This window comes from Lipotes vexillifer, unplaced genomic scaffold, assembly GCF_000442215.2.
Source record: "Lipotes vexillifer unplaced genomic scaffold, Lipotes_vexillifer_v1.1 scaffold902, whole genome shotgun sequence".
In the NCBI taxonomy this organism is placed as follows: domain Eukaryota; kingdom Metazoa; phylum Chordata; class Mammalia; order Artiodactyla; family Lipotidae; genus Lipotes; species Lipotes vexillifer.
This window is the reverse complement of record NW_006794304.1, coordinates 167,649-190,285: the sequence shown is the minus strand read 5'-3', so window position 1 is coordinate 190,285 and position 22,637 is coordinate 167,649. Positions and strand designations below refer to the sequence as shown.

Here is a 22,637-nt window from a genome sequence, read left to right as displayed (position 1 = left end):
GGGGCACGAACCCGTGTCCCCTGCATCGGCAGGCGGACTCCCAACCACTGCGCCACCAGGGAAGCCCATCTGGAGATATTTTTGATGGTCACAACTGGAATGATGCTACTGGCATCTAGTGGGCAGAGGCCAGGGAGGCTGCTAAATATCCTACAATGCACAAGGACAGCCCTTCACAACAAGGAATTCTCTGGTCCAAAAGGTCAATAATGCCAAGGTTGAAAAACACTGACCTAGGCTGTCAGAGATTATAAAGTATGGAATGGATCAATCAGAAGCACTGTGGAAATAAATGCCTGTATGTGTTTGTGAATGCACCAGGCATAGATTAAATGCTCCATAACTGGTTTTTGAATGCATAGATAGATGGTTGGAAGGATCAGTGACTAGGAACTTGAAAGACCTGGGGACACAGGCATTTTGAATCTTTATTGAAAAGAATGTTTTTGGAAATGATAGACATGTGGAAAGTAAATAGGTATAGATACGATGTTAAACAATATGAAGCTTTGTGTGACAGTATATGAGATAAGAGCGATATAGATCATATTTCTTCTTTCCTCTACCATTAGCTTTTTTCTACTTCCCTTTCTCAGCCTATACATTTACACTTAGTTTTCCTCCCTCCACAGAGAGATTTAGCAGACCTCCCTTCATCTTATGTCTTCTGGCTATCACCTTTTCTTTCTCCTTGCATTCAAGAAACCAGGTTTTTTAGAACTGAGGCTTATACAATTTGGGGTGCCCTCATGAGAAAGAGAACAGAACTGTAAATACAAATAGGAGCAAAAATGAATGTAGTTAGAATGAGAAAAGAAAGCCCAGTGTATCACAAGTTTTTTTAAAAAGCTGACATACAAAAATCACAAAAGCCAGAAAAGTAGCACAATAGTTTTATTAATAAAATGCTTTCACTCTCCTATAATACTTTGCCACTGACTAACTCTGGTTCCCTTTCATTTCTAACCTTGTTTCTCCTTTACTTCTTACCTACTGCTGGAGAACTAAATTGAACCACAAGGAACACAAGCACAGAGAGGAGATGTGACTCGTCATCATTTTCTTCGAAAATGTCCTGTTATGAGAGTAAGAGAGAGAGCCAGGGCTGGCTCAGTGTCCTTTCTCTTTATTGTCTAGGGCAGAATTAGACGGATTATAAGCACATCTCCTGTCCTCATGCCCACTTCTCAAGCTCTGACTATCATTGAGTTCCTGGTCAGGGGTCAGGCCCTCTGATAAAGATCATACTCACTGCTCCCAAGCCAAAGGCTCTTCCTTCTTTGTTCCAAAGAAGTGGCCAAAGCCTGGGCCACTGGGCAGCTCTGCCTTTTAAAAATGGGTCTCACTCACTCTGACTCTCATTGACAGATTATTCAAAATATGCCATCTCCGGCAGCAACGTGAGTCTGCCAATCTCCAGTTTGCCGAGGAACTACAAATCACTCACCTGGTTTTATACTACTGACCAGAAGATCGTAGAATGTGAATCCGGTCAGCCTAAATACTTCAATACTAAATTTAAGGACAGGGCCAGGCTTGATCTTCAAAGTGGCACACTGCACATCCATAACGTCCAGAAGGAGGACAGCAGCACTTACCTCCTGATGGTGCTGAAGGACACTGGGGACGAGGACGATTGGAAGATCTCACTGGTGGTGCTTGGTGAGTTAGGGGAACCAAAGGGCAAGTCCCCATTCCAGGGCCCTGGACAGACCACTGGGAGGGGACTCTCCCTGGGAGGGGGAGGGAAAAACCTCAGGATAGGCTTAATTCATTTCTCCTGGAGCCAGTTCCACTTGGAAGTGAGGCTGGGCCAGCCAGACTCAAAGTAGATTACTCTGGGACATTTAAAACCTCTTCTGACATTAAGGAGTCTAAGATTTGAAGATAAAGAAAACAGTAAGGATGGTTTTCTCTCTATTCTCTTCATGCTCTCCTGTGATCAACCCAAATCAGTTCTGAGCTCTTCTTAATAACATAACTGAACAAAGACTTCATCAAACATAAGGAAAAAGATAGAAGAGATAAAGGATTGGGCAAGAGCCATTCAAGAGTGTTTTTACCTTTCTGAATGGGTGGGTCAAAAACTTCCACTCCTAGTGCCAGCCTAACCAATATATGTAAAGTAAGGGCTAGAACATTATACTTGCAGTCAGACAGACCTGGGTTTAAAACCCTGGTCAGTAACTCACTAGCTGTGTGAACTTGGAGAAAGATCTTGCCATCTCTTCCCCATTAGGTAAGATTCTGTTGATGGCAAGCGATGGAGACCAATTTGATGTACCTTTAGCAAAAAAGAATTTCTTAAAAAAAAGAAAACTAGGACTATTTAAAGCAATGCAAGGAGTTTAGAAGAGTCAAGGAGGGCTGAAGGGGAGGAAGAATGGTCTAAGAGGCTAAAATCCCCTTCTCACTCACTTCCTCCATGTCATATGGCCTGAAAATTCAAGACGTACTGGGAACAGGAAAGATTCAAAGGCTCTTACAGTGGTTTTTTAAAAAATCCCAAATTTATATCATTTACCAAATTCTGTGGTAAATACTCCCACCACAGCCACCTCCAAACTGCTAATAGTTTCACAATCAGCTTGCAAAATTTCTGAATATCTTAAAATCCACAAGCTGGCTTGGCTTTAGCACACTTGCCTAGGGGTAAGACACTGAGGGTGCGATTAGCAGAAGAATTATCCTTCAGTCCAGCCCAGGAATTTCTGACAGCTCAAAGGGGGCATCTTGGAGCCAGTCTGCCCTAGCTTGCTCTGTCCACAATGTGCTCAGGGCTGTGCTGCTCACCATGGGAAATGAGGAACGTATGCAAGACTTGAGTCCAGACCACAGGAAATGATGAAAGACAGTATGAAGATTGCTCATGTAAAGTATGCAGGAGGAGTCCAGCAATCTGATAGGGTTTCACGGAGGAGATGGATCTAGAGTTCAGAAGGTCAGATGGCAGAGTCTCCATTGCCCCTCACAGACATACGACCCAGAGGCCAGCACTGGTTGGGTCAATTCTCTGCCACATTTTAATCCTATGACATCTGAGCTGTATTGATTCTGTGTTTTATGCTTGACCAGAAGGAAAAGACCCCAGAGGATTTCAGGTAAAGCAGTCCTAGTCAAGGAAGGAGTAGATGATGGGATTACCTCTCAACCAATCTGGCTGCAGGATGACAGCAGTGATGATGCTCTGACCTCCAACATGCATGTAACGTTTACACCCTGCAAAAGTACTTTCTCATGGATGATGGCATTGTATATTGCTAACATTGTGCTGTGAAGCAGTCATCCTACATGCAAGAAGGAAGTTCAAGGGGTTAATTATCTTGCCTAATGTCACTCTACCAGGGCCAAGTCCAGGACCCAGGCTGGTCTCACTGTAAAGCAAGTGTTTTGTCTTTTCTATCGCATAACTGATTCATCCATCCATCCATCCATCCATCCATCCATCCATCCATCCATCGATCCACCTATCCCTTTCATCAGATACTTATAGAATACCTGCTCTGTGGCTGGCACTGATATACCAAAGTTAACTGATGCAGTGCTGTTCATCACTACTGACTTTTGCTGGGAATTCCATGAGGTTCTTCTCTGTAGTTCTGCCAGCATCCAGGAAAGGTATAGGGTGGTACCCATTACCCCAGGACTCTTGCTGAGTCTGAGCCCAAGAACTCTTGAAGGACTGATAGGCCAAGGTGCCAAGTGTGGACCATTGCTAGAGAAGGGGCCCTGAGCAGCTCAGACAGTTGGGATATCAAGTCCAACCCCTCTGATATCTATGCTAAACCTCTGCTGTTCTTTCTGGCCCACAGATGGTCATAACCCCATTTTTGTTTCTGGATGCATGGCTCCCCCTTCTGGATCCAGCTTAGCTTCACTCCAAGGAGTAGCTCTTTCAGTCTGAAGCCTCCAGAGGTCAAAGCTGCTCACTGGCTCCCTCTGCCGGGGCCTCTTCTCCATGACTGTTCCTGCAGCCCTCTGGGGGCTCCCTTTGTACTTTGTTGGCTAAACCCTCCCAGCATAAATGCTTCATAAATGCATAAACCCATTGTCTCATCTTAACATATTCATTTTTAGACGCTGTACCAAAGCCTGTCATAGAAGTCAAGAAGACACAGGAAGTGAACAAGTGTTACCTGACCTTGTCCTGTGTGATCCAGGACCAGCCTGTAAACTACACCTGGTATGCAGAGTCCCTTCCAAAAGAGTTCCAGAGCAGTGTGCTTGAAGTGACCCATGCACCACAAAACTACTCCAGTTCTTATACCTGTCAAGTCAGCAATCCTGTGAGCAGCCAAAATAACACAGTCAACTTCACTTCACCCTGTGTACTGGGTAAGAGATACTGCCAGGGGAGCTGAGGTGGGCACAGGGTAACTAGTTTTCTCTTGAAGGGAGAAAAGCATGGAGATCTTATTCAGCCTCCTGGCACAGAAATTAGTGGAGAATCCCAAAGGCGTCTGTGAGGCATGGAAGTCTTGGGTTTTCTAAGGTTTCACTGCCTTGTTGAGAGGGTTCACTGCCTCTCAGCAGCTCACCTCGGCTTTGTAGAGCTCAGGGTCCTCATCTGCAAAGGGCAGTTGGCACAGGGGCTCTGATTTCCCCTTCTCCTGCCATGCTCTAACAATGCATGGTCCTGGAATCTGAGGCCAGTGTCCTTGCAGGATAATCTGAGATTTCAGGGTGAGCAGGGAGAAAAAGGGCAAGTAGGGGAACAGTCCAGACACTGTTGGGCAGCAACACAGAGGCATTTATGGTGGGCAGCGAAGGAAAAAATGACCAACTGGATGAGCATGAGCGAGAACAAGTGGTGAACAGGAGAGCCTGATCCTAAGGTAGAGACTTTCTGTTCTTCCCCAGCTGGATGCTCCTTGATGAAGTTGGAAAAGCAAACTCTGGGTTTCATGTTTCAGATTTCTCTGTCTCCTGGGAGGATCCACTCATTAGAGCATCACTCCTCGTTCTCTCTCAAACCTACACAGGTCCCATAGTGGGGTAGCTATGAGCATAGGTTTTGGAGTCAGTTACACCTGGGATTCATCCTGGGACTGTCACTTACTAGCTAAACAAGTTACTTAGCTTCTCCAAGTCATGTCTTTCTTCTTTTTTTTTTTTTTACATATTTATTGGAGTATAATTGCTTTATGATGTTGTTAGTTTCTGCTGTACAACAAAGTGAATCACTGTATGTATACATATATCCTCATATCCCCCCCTTCTTGAGCCTCCCTCCCACCCTCCCTATCCCACCCCTCTAGGTGGTCACAAAGCACCGAGCTGATCTCCCTGTGCTACGCATCATCTTCCCATTAGCTATCTATTTTACATTTGGTAGTGTATATCTGTCAATGCTACTATCTCACTTCATCCCAGCCTCCCCTTCCCCCACTGTGTCCTCAAGTCCTTTCTCTACGTCTGCGTCTCTATTCCTGCCCTGCCAGTAGGTTCATCAGTACCATTTTTCTAGATTCCGTATATATGCATTAGCCTAGGGGATTTGTTTTTCTCTTTCTGACTTACTTCACTCTGTATGAAGTCATGTCCTTCTTAAATAAGACAAAACAATAGTTCTTATCTCATACTGTTATAAGGATTAAGTGAGGCAATACAGATAACTACCTAGCACAGTATCTAACAAGTCCTCAATGAATGGTAGTTAACTTAGGCCCAATCCTTTTAATTCTAGAGACACTAGGGATTTGGCAACCACTTAATAAATTTGGATCACCATCTTCAGCATTTCAGGCCCTGTGCTCTCCACAGGCCTGAAATCATATCCCCAAGCCCTGGTGTACAAATCCCTCCAGAATAACTCATACCTGTGGTGCAAATATTTACCTGAGATTCCTGTCATACCCAATCATCAGGGATCATGGTCCCTGGAGACATGGCTCTTTCATGGTCTTCTTGGACCCAATCTACTCTGCCCACCTGTGCTGATTTCTTTACCTCTGCTCCCACACATGAGTTATGGAAACTGTATGTTCAGTATTCTTCCCAACTAACTGGTCATGTCTCTTCTAATCTTTACTGATACGCCCTGCTTTTCTGCCACCATAGACCCAGTATGACACTTTGGTGTCTGACCATAAGACCACCAGTTGGCTGGGTGGTTCTAACACCACCTTTATATCACCACCATATCCTGAGATCCAGAAAAAGGAAGAGAAACAATCCCTGTCCTTTATAGAATGAAAGTGGCTGCTCATTCACAGAGAGGATAAAAGCAATAATACATCTATTTTTTGAAGGGCTAAGCCCATCTTGTCACTTTTTAACCATCCAAATTATCCTAGAAAACTATCCTTAATTCTTCTTCCCTAATTTATCAGTATCCTGCCTTCCCCTTCTGTATCTCTTTATTTCCCTTTCTTTTTTCTTTTTCCTACCCCTTTTTTCCTCCTATTTAATACTGATGGTTAGTAGTGTAGAGAAACAGGGAAGGGAACTAATACTTCCTTCCTTAAAGTTAGCGCATAGCATCATATTATTAACTGCACCTGAAGTTCTGCCCTACTTAATTGCTGCCCAGTGTAGGAGAGTGATTCTTTCCCAGGTCCACAGAGGTGCCAAGGTAACCTTCAAGTACAGGACTCAGCTAAGCCAGTGATATTTAAGGGATTTCTGTACCCTTTATACTTTACATCTGGGAGTTTGAGCTTTGCTCAATCTGGGAAAAGGATGTCCCAGGCACACTGGGTCTGGATTGAAAGAGGAAACAATTCCCCTGCTCTATAAACTCCCATGCCAATGTCCAGTACCCCTGCCCCTTCTCAACACATTAATCTAAGACACCTAAATGTTTTGTGTTTTCTTGTTCTTTCAGCCCCATCCTCTGGAGTAGCTTGGATTGCCACTTGGCTAGTGATCATGGTAAACACTGTTCTTGGTCTCCTATGGATCTGAGATAAACTCTTCTAACTCAAGAGTGAAACTTCAAGAATGCAAGACCTTGCCCTCATCAGTAACCATAATATTAACCAGGACAGAAGTTCTGGTTATATAGGATGGGTGAAAGTATTGAGATGTCTACAAGGATTTTCAAATTAACTTTTTTAAACCACAGTAATATTTTATTTTATATCCTCTAGTTGTTTTTTTTTTTTTTTGCGGTACGCGGGCCTCTCACCGTTGTGGCCTCTCCCGTTGTGGAGCACAGGCTCCGGACGCACAGGCCCAGCGGCCATGGCTCACGGGCCCAGCCGCTCCACGGTACGTGGGATCTTCCTGAACCGGGGCACGAACCCGCATCCCCTGCATTGGCAGGCAGACTCCCAACCACTGCGCCACCAGGGAAGCCCCCCTCAAGTTGTTTTTTAACATACATATACACATGCATTCTTCCCACCAAAAAATGGGCAAAATGTATTATGCAATGTTTTCTTGTTGGAATAAATATTTGATATGATTGCCAAAGTGGATTCCTAAAGTTGCCCCAAATTTGTCAGACAATGCCTGCTCCATTAGCCTAGACAAACTGGAACATGGAGATACAAAGGGGAACACCTGGGACCACTGCCTCCTGTGTGCCTACATGGCTGGGAGGTAATTTGTGCTGTCTCTAACTCTCGCTTCCACATCCTTGCCAAACCTCCTGGGGTTCCAGCTCTCAAACTCCTCCCCCACCAAGTTCTGGTCTCCTTCTCAGTGTTTTGCCTGTTCTAGCCTCTGTGAGGAACATACTTATTAGGTTTCCTGGGAAGGTGGTGTCAGGCTTACTCCCCACAAACTGAGTATGCAGCTTTTTTTTTTTATTTTGCCCTGATTTTTTTACATCTTTATTGGAGTATAATTGCTTTACAATGTTGTGTTAGTTTCTGCTGCATAACAAAGTGAATCAGCTCTATGTATACATATATCCCCTCCCTCTTAGGCGTCCCTCCCACCCTCCCTATCCCACCCCTCTAGGTCATCACAAAGCACCAAGCTGATCTCCCTGTGCTATGCAGCAGCTTCTCTCTAGCTCTATATTTTACATAGGGCAGTGATATCTGCCAATGCTACTCTCTCACTTCATCCCAGCCTCCCCTTCCCCTCCTGTGTCCACAAGTCCATTCTCTATGTCTGAGTCTCTATTTCAGCCCTGCCACTACATTCATCAGTACCATTTTTCTAGATTCCATATATATAGAGCATCCAGCTTTACCACATAAAGAGGGTCCTTCCCAAACCTCTTATTGGGAGCTGAGTTTCCTCTCCTCCTCTTTTCACCATTGTTTCTGTGTGGGCAGCTCTTCACGTCCTAGTTGTGTCCTGAGATCCAAAAAACCATCAAATCGACTAAATGCTGTCACCAGGGTCTTTCATTATAGGAAGGTAAGAGCTACCAGGCCCACCATCGACATAACACCAGGATTTTTTGCTGTATGTTCTCCTCCTCTAAGGTTCTCCATGGGTCTGGAGCTGAGAGGGTCACTAAAGGATGTGCTTCCCTTTCAATGAACAGTTCCACCACAGACCACTTTCTCTTTACACCAAATCAGCCTTACCTCCCCCTCCCCTCATCACCTCTGTAGCAGAGATAATACTGTGTGTTCAACAAACCCTTTCATTTTCTTTCTGGACTTTGATGGTTAATAATTTTATGTGTCAAACCTTATTCTGGGTGTGTCTCTGAGGGTGTTTCTGGGTGAGGTTAACATTTGAATCAGTAGACTGAGTAAAGCAGATTATCCTCTCCAGTGTGGGTGGGTCTTATCCAATCAGTTGAAGGCTGGAAAAGAACAAAAATGCTTATGCTCCCACAAGTAGGGGAGAACTCCTCCTAATTGACTGCCTTCAACCTGGGACATTTGGTTTTTCCTGCCTTCGGACTTGGACTGGAACTACGCCATCAGCTCTCCTGGGTCTCCAGCTTGCTAACTCAGATCTTGGGACTTGTAGACCTCCATAATTGCATGAGCCAATTCCTCATAGTAAATCTCTTTAAATGTGTGTGTGTGGTATGCTACTGGTTCTGTTTCTCGGGAAAACCCTGACTAATACATCAGCCAATAGAAAAACTCTTTTTCCCAGCTCCCATTTCATCTAACTGGGGCCCTGTACCTGGTTTTAGCCAATAGAATGTGGGTAGAATTGATGTAACAGAAAGTGAGGGACTCAGAAGTGGAACCACATAATGCAAGGAGCCTCGGTTCAAGCCATTGCTTGGAAGCCGGCTGTCTGATCTGCATTGGACATGCATGACAAGAAAGTTTGGGTTTGTTTGTTACAACAAGATAACCTGGGCTCCCTAAGACACACTCTCTCTTCTCTCTCAGCCTAGCCTGCAGTCCAATTCCAAACTGACCTCTGATCAGCTTGTATCCTCCAATCAGGCTGTCTAGATCTCTTTTCTGTATGCAGTGTCCTCCCCTCTTCCTTCACTTTATTTTGGCAGAGGAGGAGGTTTTGTTGGGAGAAACACACACACACACACAGGCATGCATGCACACATACACATGAATGGAATAAAAGAGCATTTCTGGGGAAAGTAGTAAGAGGAAAGAAATGTCACTTTATATCACAAATCAGCATATTCCTGGGCTGCTAAGGAACAGGGACACCTCTCCAGGCATCACATTGCTATGGGTTCTAGTTACTTAAAACCTTGCAGCAAATCCCACCTTAGATAGCTTAGCTCACCAGCAGCAACTCTTCTCTGCCTCTCCCATCCCTTGAGGCATTGCCAGATACAAAATATGTGCGGCTCCGTACAAAATGAAAATGAAGGACCGCTTGTTCAAAAAGCAGGAAAAGAGTAACATTAAATGTACCAAAATGAAGCTTTTTCCTTTCTTCCACAGACTCTCTCTACTTGGGATGGTATTTTTTAACTTGCTATTTAAAGATGTTCTAAGTAAAGGAAAATTAAAATCTTAAATTATTACTATGAATTTTACTGTTTATATTGTGCAATGTCAGTTTTGAAAGAAATACAAGAATATTTACTTTGTATGTAGAATCATCAAAATTACTCAGTTCATATTTCATAGCTCATACATCCACACACATTCTACCAGCACTCTATGGAAGCCAGTGGCTTCCGTAACACAATTCCTCTGTACTCGTTTTGAGTCTCACTGAACTCCTGTGCATTGTGCATCCACTGGATTCTGCACTCATACGGTACCATGAATGAGGCCACAAGGAACAGTGACTGACATGCATAGTGCACACATCTCCTGCTCATGTGTATGGCTCCCTTGTCTCAATGGACTTCACTTAAAACACAAGTTGAAAGATAAAATTATTAAGAATTTCAACTCCAAATATCATACGTTATTACTTATATGTGGAATCTAAAAAAAAATGATACAAATGAACTTACTAGCAAAATAGAAAGACTCACAGACTTCAAGAGCAGACTTGTGGTTGCCGGCGGGGGGGAAAGTGGGGAAGAGAGATAATTTAGGAGTTTGGGAATAACATAAACTCACTATGTTACATATAGTAACATATACTCACTACTATATATAAAATAGATAATCAACAGTGACCTACTGTATAGCACAGGGAACTCTACTCAATATTCTGTAATAACCTATATGGGAAAAGAATCTGAAAAAAATGGATATACTTATATGTATAACTGATTCACTTTGCAGTACACCTGAAACTAACACAACATTGTAAATCAACTATATCCCAATATAAAATAAAAATTAAATTACAAAAAAGGGAAAAGAAAGAATTTCAAGATGGTGACAGCAGAGTACTAAACCAAGTGCAGCAGCCTTCTGAGCATAGGGCCCTGTTTGATTGCTTAGGTCACATGCCCATGAAGCCATGTTTGCCTCGAGGATGCCTCATACCCTACGGCCAAGATAATTCCTTCTCTGAGAGTTCTAGTACAGGGATCAAGCCTGATTCTCATGTGTTCCTCAGACCCTCATATATTTCAAAAGTTAGTGGGATGATTATCAGTGAACTCAATCCTTTGTCTTTGTGCAAAGAAGATATTCCAGCATTGGCCTAAAGTTCTTACCATGAATAGCCTCATGTGGACTGAAGTCTGAAAACAAGTTTCCTGTCATCTTCAGTCAGCTCTGGGGAGCTCTGCAGCACTGCCCTCTGCTGGCTCCATGGCAGCAAGTTTAAGTTTAAAAAGTCTTGGAATGGGTGAAAATATTTGCAAATGAAGCAACTGACAAAGGATTAATCTCCAAAATTTATAAGCAGCTCATGCAGCTCAATGTCAAAAAAACAAACAACCCAATCCAAAAATGGGCAGAAGACCTAAATAGAATTTCTCCAAAGAAGATATACAGGTTGTCAACAAACACATGAAAGAATCCTCAACATCATTAGAGATATGCAAATAAAAACTACAATGAGATATCATCTCACACCAGTCAGAATGGCCATCATCAAAAAAATCTAGAAACAATAAATGCTGGAGAGGGTGTGGAGAAAAGGGAACCCTCTTGCACTGTTGGTGGGAATGTAAATTGATACAGCCACTATGGAGAACAGTATGGAGGTTCCTTAAAAATCTACAAATAGAACTACCATATGACCCAGAAATCCCATTACTGGGCATATATCCTGAGAAATCCATAATTCAAAAATAGTCATGTACCAAAATGTTCATTGCAGCTCTATTTACAATAGCCAGGACATGGAAGCAACCTAAGTGTCCATCAACAGATGAATGGATAAAGAAGATATGGCACATATATACAATGGAATATTACTCAGCCATAAAAAGAAAAGAAATTGAGTTATTTGTAGTGAGGTGGATGGACCTAGAGTCTGTCAAACAGAGTGAAGTAAGTCAGAAAGAGAAAAACAAATACCGTATGCTAACACATATATATGGAATCTAAGAAAAAAAAAATGTCATGAAGTACCTAGGGGTAAGACAGGAATAAAGGCACAGACCTACTAGAGAATGGACTTGAAGATATGGGGAGGGGGAAGGGTAAGCTGTGACAAAGTGAGAGAGTGGCATGGACATATATACACTACCAAACGTAAAATAGATAGCTAGTGGGAAGCAGCCGCATAGCGCAGGGAGATCAGCTCGGTGCTTTGTGACCACCTAGAGGGGTGGGATAGGGAGGGTGGGAGGGAGGGAGACGCAAGAGGGAAGAGATATGGGAACATATGTATATGTATAACTGATTCACTTTGTTATAAAGCAGAAACTAACACACCATTGTAAAGCAATTATACTCCAATAAAGATGTTAAAAAAAAAAGTCTTGGATTAGTCCAGTGCTTCTCTAACCTTCACTTTAACAGTAGCAAATCACCTTGGGATCTTGTTAAAATGCAAGCTCTGAATCAGTAGGTCTGGGGTGGAGACCAAGACTCTGCATTTCTAACAAGACCCCCACAGGATGCTAACGCTGCTGTCCATGGACCACTTTCTAAGCCTCAAGGCACAAGAAAAGGTCTCTAAGCTTCCTTGTTCTGAACTTAGCTTCATGATTCTAGGCCTGTCCATGGGACTTGGTTCGCTCCTCCACTGCCTGCCCTACTCTGTTCCTGGATACCACACTCCTTCCCTTCTCAAGTTAAATTTTCCATTGGTCGCTCCCAGGTTCCCATGGTTCTCCGGTGCATCAGATATGCCACTAGGGACCAGCTTGTTCCAACAGGCAGCACAAGGTGACACATGGAAGCTTTGCAAGGCCAGGAGCTCCTGTGAACTGAGAGAATGCAGCTTTCATATCTGACTCTGCACAAACAGCTTGGATTGGCCTTGGAGGTGGGACGAGGCAAATTAAACCTGGACCCTTGGATCAATGAGTTCATTCATTCCCTGCCCATATTTAGCAAGTGCCTGGCCATGCTGCATATTGAGGCTCTGTGTTGGGAGCTGCTTAATAAGAACTAACACTGATGGAGGTTTTCTATGTGCCTGGCTCTGTGTCAAGCTCTTTTCCTGAACACTCTTCTTAAGGAAACAATGTTGGGTCTTGGCAGAATAAGTCTTTCCAAAATTCTTCATTGGGTTTTAGATTTAAATGGCTTCTTTGACCATGTGTATTTACACAACTCTTGCTGAGAGCAAAGCAGTCGTAGAAATGTTCCATCCTTTATCCTTACTTCTTGTCCAGGAATAACAGGATCAACCTCCTCCAGTACCTTTGGGTTATATTTAAGCGCATTTGTTAAAGTGTCAGCCCCTGCACCTGGAGAGGTGTGCTTTCCTCTCCTCCCAACCTCCTGCTATTCTCCCACACTCCCCCTACCTTCTCAGAAGATTGCATGTTGGGGGAGGGGACAGATTTAGCCCAGAGACACCTGTACCAGCTGGAAAGTGGTAACCACAGGACCTTTTCCTGTTTTGTCAGCTGCTCTACCCTTCCCCCCATGCTCCACCTGGGCAAGCTATAGCACAGTTCCTTTGCCCAGTCTCCTCCCGATCACACCCACCTCTTAGTCTTCTCTCCTCTCTCCTCCTTCTTCTCTCTTTCCAAATTTCTGTCACCCTCATTTTCTATTCCACTATCTTCCCATCTCTTAATTTTTCATTCCTCTGTTCCACCTCACAGTACTGATTATTTCTTTCACCACTCCTGCTTTTTACCCAGACAATTCTGCCTCTGATGTACCATCTGCGAATGAGGGTCTGCACAGTTCCTGATAGGCACTACCTTGGATGGTTTCTTTCCTGCCTTAGTGAAATGAGAAATGTGATCTCCTGAATGAATGCCTCCCAGGACAGTAACCTCTGTGCCTGGGAGCCCAGCTTGGGCAGAGGCTCCCTATGGAGCAGACAGCACAACAAACCCATTGGCTCATTCCCTCTACAAATGTTTGTTTGTTTGTTTTTTAAACACCTTTATTGGAGTATAATTGCTTTACAATTGGATTCCTTTTATTTCTTTTTCTTCTCTGATTGCTGTGGCTAAAACTTCCAAAACTATTTTGAATAATAGTGATGAGAGTGGGCAACCTTGTCTTGTTCCTGATCTTAGTGGAAATGGTTTTAGTTTTTCACCATTGAGAACGATGTTGGCTGTGGGTTTGTCATACGTGGCCTTTATTACGTTGAGGAAAATTCCCTCTATGCCTGCTTTCTGGAGGGTTTTTATCATAAGTGAGTGTTGTATTTTGTCAAAAGCTTTTTCTGCATCTATTGAGATGATCATATGATCATCTTGTGATCAATTTGTTAGTGTGGTGTATCACATTGATTAATTTGCCTATATTGAAGAATCCTTACATTCCTGGGATAAACCCTGCTTGATCATGGTGTATGATCCTTTTAATGTGCTGCTGGATTCTGTTTGCTAGTGTTTTGTTGTGGAGTTTTGCATCTATGTTCATCAGTGATATTGGCCTTTAGTTTTCTTTCTTTGTGACATCCTTGTCTGGTTTTGGTATCAGGGTGCTGGTGGCCTCGTAGAATGAGTTTGGGAGTGTTCTTCCCTCTGTTATATTTTGGAAGAGTTTGAGAAGGATAGGTGTTAGCTCTTCTCTAAATGTTTGATAGAATTCACCTGTGAAGCCATCTGGTCCTGGGCTTCTGTTTGTTGGAAGATTTTTAATAACAGTCTCAATTTCAGTGCTTGTGAGTGGTCTGTTTATATTTTCTAGTTCTTCCTGGTTCAGCCTCAGAAGGTTGTGCTTTTCTAAGAACTTGTCCATTTCTTCCAGGTTGTCCATTTTATTGGCTTAAAGTTGCTTGTGGTACTCTCTCATGATCCTTTGTATTTCTGCAGTGTCATTTGTTACTTCTCCTTTTTCATTTCTAGTTCTATTGATTTGAATATTCTCCCTTTTTTTCTTGATGGGAGTCTGGCTAATGGTTTATGAATTTTGTTTATCGTCTCAAAGAACCAGGTTTCATTTTTATTGATCTTTGTTATTGTTTCATTCATTTCTTTTTCATTTATTTCTTATCTGATCTTTATGATTTTCTTCCTCCTGCTAACTTTGCGTTTTTTTTGTACTTCTTTATCTAATTGCTTTAGGTGTAAGGTTAGGTTGTTTATTTGAGATATTTCTTGTTTCTTGAGGTAGGATTGTACTGCTATAATCTTCCCTCTTAGAACTACTTTTGCTGCATCCCATAGTTTTAGTCATTGTGTTTTCACTGTCATTTGTTTCTAGGTATTTTTTTGATTTCTTCAGTGATCTCTTGGTTATCAAGTAATCTATTGTTTAGTTTCCATGTGTTTGTATTTTTTACAGATTTTTTCCTGTAATTGATATCTAGTCTCATAGCACTGTGATTGGAAAAGATACTTGATATGATTTCAATTTTCTTAAATTTACCAAGGCTTGATTTGTGACCCAAGCGATATGATCTATCCTGGAGAATGTTCCATGAGCATTTGAGAAGAAAGTGTATTCTGTTGTTTTTGGATGGAATGTCCTATAAATATCAAATAAGTCCATCTTGTTAATGTATCATTTAAAGCTTGTGTTTCCTTATTTATTTTCATTTTTGATGATCTGTCCATTGGTGAAAGTGGGGTATTAATGTCCTCTACTATTGTGGTACTGTCGATTTCCCCTTTTATGGCTGTTAGCATTTGCCTTATGTATTGAGGTGCTCCTATGTTGGGTGCATAAATATTTACAATTGTTATATCTTCTTCTTTGATTGATCCCTTGATCATTAGGTAGGTGTCCTTCTTTGTCTCTTGAAATAGTCTTTATTTTAAAGTCTACATTTTCTGAAGTCAGAATTGCTACTCCAGCTTTCTTTTGAGTTCCATTTGCATGGAATATCTTTTCCATTCCCTCACTTTCAGTGTGTATGTGTCCCTAGGTCTGAAGTGGGTCTCTTGTAGACAGCATATATATGGGTCTTGTTATTTTTTTAAACATATTTTAAAATAAAATTATTTATTTTGGCTGTGTTCGGTCTTCATTGCTGCACATGGGTTTTCTCTAGTTGTGGTGAGCAGCAGCTACTCTTCATTGCAGTGCACGGGCTTCTCATTGTGGTGGCTTCTCTTGTTGTGGAGCATGGGCTCTAGGTGCACAGGCTCCAGTAGTTTCAGCATGCAGGCTCAGTAGTTGTGGCACATGGGCTTAGCTGCTCTGCAGCATGTGGGATCTTCCCAGACCAGGGCTCTAACCCCTGTCCTCTGCATTGGCAGGTGGATTCTTAACCACTGCACCACCAGGAAAGTCCCTGGGTCTTGTTTTTGTACCATTCAGCCAGTCTATATCTTTTGGTTGGAGCATTTGGTCCATTTACATTTAAGGTAATTATCAATATGTATGTTCCTATTACCATTTTCTTAATTGTTTTGGGTTTGTTATTGTAGGTCTTTTCCTCCTCTTGTGTTTCCTGCCTAGAGAAGTTCCTTTAGCAATTGTTTGGAAAGCTGGTTTAGTGGTGCTGAATTCTCTCAGCTTTTGCTTGTCTGTAAAGGTTTTAATTTCTCCATAGAATCTGAATGAGATCCTTGCTGGGTAGAGTAATCTTGGTTACAGTTATTTCCCTTTCATCATTTTAAATATGTCCTTCCATTCCCTTCTGGCTTGCAGAGTTTCTGCTGAAAGATCAGCTCTTAACCTTATGGGTATTCCCTTGTATGTTATTTGTTGTTTTTCCCTTGCTGCTTTTAATATTTTTTCTCTGTATTTAATTTTTGATAGTTTGATTAATTTGTGTCTTGGCATGTTTCTCCTTGGATTTATCCTATGTGGGACTCTGTGTGCTTCCTGGACTTGATTAACTAGTTCCTTTCCCATATTAGGGAAGTTTTCAACTATAATCTCTTCAAAAATTTTCTCAGTCCATTTCTTTTTTTCTTCTTATTCTGGGACCCCTATAATTCAAATGTAAGTGCATTTAATTTTTTCCCAGAAGTCTCTGAGACTGTCCTCAATTCTTTTCATTCTTTTATCTTTATTCTGCTCCGCAGTGGTTATTTCCACTATTTTATCTTCCAGATCACATATCCATTCTTCTGCCTCAATTATTCTGCTATTTATTCCTTCTAGAGAATTTTAAATTTCATTTATTGTGTTATCAATTTTTGTTTGCTCTTTAGTTCTCCTAGGTCCTTGCTAAACGTTTCTTGTATTTTCTTCATTCTATTTCCAAGATTTTGGATCATCTTTACTCTCATTATTCTGAATTCTTTTTCAGGTAGACTGCCTCTTTCCTCTTCATTTATTTGGTGTGGTGGGTTTTTACCTTGCTCTTTCTTCTGCTGTGTGTTTCTCTGTCTTCTCATTTTGCTTAACTTATTATGTTTGTGGTCTCCTTTTCATAGGCTGCAGGTTCGTAGTTCCCATTGTTTATGGTGTCTGCCCCCAGTGGCTAAGGTTGGTTCAGTGGGTTGTGTAGGTTTCCTGGTGGAGGGGACTAGTGCCTGTGTTCTGGTGGATGAGGTTGTATCTTGTCTTTCTGGTGGGCATGACCACGTCTGATGGTGTGGTCACAGGGGTGCCTGTGACCTTATTATGATTTTAGGCAGCTTTTCCACTAATGAGTGGGATTGTGTTCCTGTCTTGCTAGTTGTTTGGCATAGGGTGTCCAGCACTGTAGTTTGCTGGTCGTTGAGTGGAACTGGGTCTTAGCATAGAGATGGAGGTCTCTGGGAGAGCTTTCACCATTTGATATTAATGTGGAGCCAGGTCTCTGGTGGATCGAAGTCCTGAACTCAGCTCTCCCACTTCAGAGGCACAGGGCTGACACCTGTCCAGAGCACCAAGACCCTGTCAGCCACGTGGCTCAGAAGAAAAGGGAGAAAAAAAAAAGAAAGAAAGAAAATAAAATTAAAAATTATTAAAATAAAAAATAATTATTAAAAATATAAAATATTAAAAAGTAATAAAGAAATAAAAAAAGAACAAAAGAGGAGAGCAACCAAACCAAAAAAACAAATCCACCAATGATAACAAGTGCTAAAAACTATCCAAAAAACAAAAACAAAACACAAACAATAACAAAAAAACTGACAGACAGAACCCTAGGACAAATGGTAAAAGGAAAACTATACAGACAAAATCACACAAAGAAGCCTACACATACACGGTCACAAAAGGAGAAAAAGGAAAAATATATATATTGCTTCTTCCAAAGTCACCACCTCAATTTTGGGATGATCTGTTGTCTATTCAGGTATTCCACAGATTCAGGGTACATCAAGTTCCTTGTGGAGATTTAATCTGCTGCTCCTGGGGCTGCTGGGAGTAATTTCCCTTTCTCTTCTTTGCACTGCTCCTGGGGTTCAGCTTTGGATTTGGCCCCATCTCTGAGTGTAGGTCACCTGAGGACGTCTGTTCCCGCCCAGACAGGACGGGGTTAAAGTAGCAGGTGTTTAGGGGACTCTGGCTCACTCAGGCCGCAGGGAGAGAGGGGTATGTAGTGTGGGGCGAGCCTGCGGCGGCAGAGACCAGCATGATGTTGCAACAGCCGGACGCATGCCGTGTGTTCTTCCAGGGAAGTTGTCCCTGGATCATGGGACCCTGGCAATGGTGGGCTGCACAGGGTCCCAGGAGGGGAGGTGTGGATAGTGACCTGCTTGCACACAGGCTTCCTGGTGGCTGCAGCAGTAGCCTTAGCGTTTTATGCCCGTGCTGATAGCCGTGGCTTGCGCCCGTCTCTGGAGCTTGTTTAGGCAGTGCACCCTGAAACAATGAATCCCCTCCCCTCGCGCACCCTGAAACAATGGTCTCTTGCCTCTTCGGTATGTCAAGACCTTTTCCCGAACTCCCTCCTGGCTAGCTGTGAAGCACTAGCCCCCTTCAGGCTGTGTTCACGCTGCCAACCCCTGTCCTCTCCCTGGGATCTGACCTCCGAAGCCAGAGCCTCAGCTCCCAGCCCCCGCCCGCCCCGGCAGGTGAGCAGACAAGCCTCTCTGGCTGGTAAGTGCTGGTCGGCACAGATCCTCTGTACGGGAATCTCTCCACTTTGCCCTCTGCACCCTTGTTGCTGCGCTCTCCTCTGTGGCTCCGAAGCTTCTCCCGCGCCATCCCCACCCCCGTCTCCGCCAGTGAAGGGCCTTCCTAGTGTGTGGAAACCTTTCCTCCTTCACAGCTCCCTCCCAGAGGCGCAGGTCCCATCCTTATTCTTTTGCCTCTGTTTTTTCTTTTTTCTTTTGCCCAACCCAGGTACGTGGGGAGTTTCTTGCCTTTTGGGAGGTCTGAGGTCTTCTGCCAGTGTTCAGTAGGTGTTTTGTAGGAGTTACTCCACATGAAGATGTATTTCTGATCTATTTCTGGGGACGAAGGTGATCTCCATGCCTTACTCTTCCGCCATCTTGAAGGTCTTTCCATTTATGGTAAAGGGATGAACATCCAGAGAAAGAGGTGGAGGGTGAGGTTTGGGAGGGTCCAGAGTCCAGGAGCTTCTGTCTCCATGGAGTTTAGGGTCCACCACTCTCCCAAACTGTGGATGGGTTCCCCAACCCAGAAGTTCTTGGAACCCCTTTATTTAGGGTTTTTATGGAGCTTCCATTAGGCACTACTGATTAAATCCTTGTCTATCGGTAACAGCTCAATCCCCTGCCCCTCCGCCTTCCGTGGAGGCTGGATCAACAGCTATTTGTAATGGAGTTCCTGGCAGGACTTTTCCAAATGCCGCTCATTTAGAGCTACAAGAAAGAGACCTCACATTCTAAATAGAGCTGCAAATAAATCAGGGATAGCACAATGTCTAGGTTTAGTCATGGGTGACTGAACTGACTTTGCTACCCTAGCAATCACCCCAGCACTCTTCATCCCCCTTCTATATAAGCAGAAGACTAGGGAGAGAGGAGAAAATCATCAGGATCAAGATTGTTGGAGTTTGGAGAGACCTGTGACTTTCTCCTCCCCGCCTCAGGAGTATGGTCCCCTTTCCACAATGCCAGATGAAGGGGGCCCTGAAAGTACTACATGAGAGATTTAAGATGTGCAAAGGAAGTGTAGATTAACATCTTACTCTCTAGTTGGGCAGTAGGTCCATTGATCTTCCCTGAGGTAGAAACACGACATTGGAGCTAGATGAAGAAGCAGCCTGTACACTTACTCCTTGACATGTATGAGTTTCCACAGTGGACTCTGAAGACAGTACCAGGTTTCAGTTGTCTTGCCACCTTGGCCACCAGGAAGGCAGGTCTCAGAAGCAGGAGGTTGTATGGTACATCATCAGTGGGAGTTGAGTCGGGGGAGGGCAGGAAGAGGTGAAGCCAGAGAATATCTCCCACATCAGCACTCTTCAGTGGAGAACTCTTCACCTCCACCACTGCCAAGACATTCAAACCCATGCTCCACCAAAGAGCCAATATTCAGATATCTGTCAGAGAAGACATCTACAGTGGATTAGTATTATCCAGAGAAACAGAGATAACCAACAGAAGCCAAGTAACTAAGAAAGAGTTTGGCCCTTTGCTCCCTGACCTAAAACCACTTGAGAAGCTGGAAATGGCGAGGTAAAATAGGAGGGGTGCGGGGGAGTTTAAACCATAACCCCCTCCCTATTATAGACTTTTTGGACCATGAGGCATGCCTGAGCTGGAGTGACAGGAAGAGGTTAAAGGGGAGTTTTACATTGAACTGTACTGTTAAGTTACTAGAAGTGATGAAAATGAAACTGAGGGATTTTCCCAAAACATCCTTAAGTGACAGAAGGCAATTTGACATAGTCCTGATGTAAATGGGGGGAAAAGCACATTCTTTGATGTTAGTGTACAAACAAACAAGTTCAGACTATTTAAAAAAGTGGTTATATGTATTTATTGAGCAGCTGCTATGATTCAAACACCATTCTAGATATAGCATGTAGAAAGACAGACACAGTTCTTGCCTTCAGGCAGATTACATTCTACTCTGGAAGACAGCACAAAGGAAAATTGGTAATTTAATTTCAATTATGACAATGCGACAGGTGTCAGATATGACAACTGCTAGACAGATGAGCTTGTGAGAGCTGAGCATATGCAAACCAGGATGACTGGATCTGGTTTTGAGGGTCAGAGAGAACTTCCCCTTGGAATCAGAGGCTGAAAAATGAGCAGATATTAGATAGCTCAGGGACGGGTGTGTGGAGGAGCCTTTAAGAAAGAGGAAAGGAGCATGAAGCAGGGATGCTCTGGAAGAAAAAACTAACCTGGTTGCTGGAGAGGTCTGAATTTAAAAGTATCTAAAATAAGATATTGCCACATTTCTAGGTGGAAAATAGAGAGCTATCTTGGGCGGTGGCTCTTGAAAAGTAAACCAGTTCTCAAAGAATCAAATGTTCCTTAGCACAATAATTCTGGGACTTTAATTTCACAAAAGTCAGGGTCAGATCATTAAGAAAAGTCTTATTTTCCTGGGACTTCCCTGGTGGTCCAGAGGTTGGGACTCCACACTTCCAGTGCAGGGGGCGCAGGTATGATCCCTGGTGGGGAACTAAGATCCCATATGTCACACAGCGCCCCCCCCAAAAAAAAAAAATCTCATTTTCCTAATGTGACTGATGTCTGCTTATTTCTTAGGAATACTAGTGAGAAAATCAGCTGCAAAATTTCACTGACAAGGCGACTCAATCAGAATGGAGTGGATCCATTTTCTCCCTCACCCTTTAGACTAGAATTTACCTTTCTCCACTTCAAAATCAACTTTGATTGAGCAAAGGAGAATTTCAAGCAAAGTCAGGGCAAAGCCAGGGCATTTGTATTTGCAAAAGATGAGAAAGGGTTGAAAGGGCAGAAACTGTGCCTCGTGTATTAGCTGGTTGTATGCAAGACACCCAAACAAAAAAGGTGGGAGAGAATCTCACTGAAGGGTTTTGGAGTAAATTGAAGAATCAAAAGAAAAGCTAAACACTGGCATCTAGGTGGCAAGATTTAATGGGCAAATTTTTACAGTTCCCTACCAAGGTGAATCAGCTTCGCTTGCAGACTTTGTGACATTCTGCTTTATATATAAATTCCTATGACCGCTGTTTTTGCTAAAGTTCCTTGGATCTTTTGAGATCCCATGGACAATTCAGTAAAGAAATTTATATACATCCATAGTACGCTGGGGTGTTCTTTTTATGAGAAAAACTGGAAAGGCAGGAGGTACTCTGAAAAGAGCCAGTGATCCCTCTCCATTCTCTTGTGAGGGCTCTGGAGAGGTGAGGCTGGGGGAGAATCAGCCGCATCCTCTTATGAATTTCCAAGTAGAGTCGGAGATAGTTATTGGTACCATCGGACAGATCCATAGACCAGCACCTATAGAGACACTGCTCTAATTCCCACCTCCTCCTGCCTTGCATCAGCACCAAAGATACAAAACTGAATTCAGGAAACCATAATTCATGAGAAGCTTGCCACTCCTGAGATTCAGAATGACAGAAGACCAGTGTGTCTGGGAAAGCTAGAGAAAGCGTAGCAGGAGACAAGACTGATGGGGTAACAGGGAACATATCATGCAGGGTCTTGGGACTTTTATCCTAAAAACATTAGCAAGCCATTGCTTGGCTTTGAGCAGGAAAGTTGCACAGCCAGTTTTGTGCTTTGATAGGTGGTTCTCGCTGATGTATGGGAAATTTCAAGGATGTTACAGGTATTGATAGAAGTGTTTCTATGTGAAATTTCTGCAGGGTGAGTTGGCAAGTTAGAAAATTGTGAAATTTGAAATATTTCATTGAAAAATTCTGAATATTAATTTGGTTTTATTTATAAATTTTTTTCTAGATATGGGGTAATTAATGTAATGCAATACCAAGGTTTTATAGGTAGACCTGTTGGCCTCAGTAATGATCCTGATAAATATATATACTTA

At 42.9% G+C, this 22,637-nt stretch overlaps 1 protein-coding gene across 1 annotated transcript; it reads left to right on the top strand.

Annotated features, from left to right (window-relative positions):
- Positions 1 to 1,361: 1,361 nt before the first annotated feature.
- Positions 1,362 to 6,906, top strand: CD48 (CD48 molecule; the record flags this gene model as incomplete). Its single annotated transcript, XM_007467102.1, has 3 exons — positions 1,362 to 1,662; positions 4,078 to 4,335; positions 6,827 to 6,906. Coding segments are annotated over 3 exons (639 nt in total), but the record flags the coding sequence as incomplete, so codon positions are not given.
- Between the last annotated feature and the right edge of the window lie 15,731 nt (positions 6,907 to 22,637).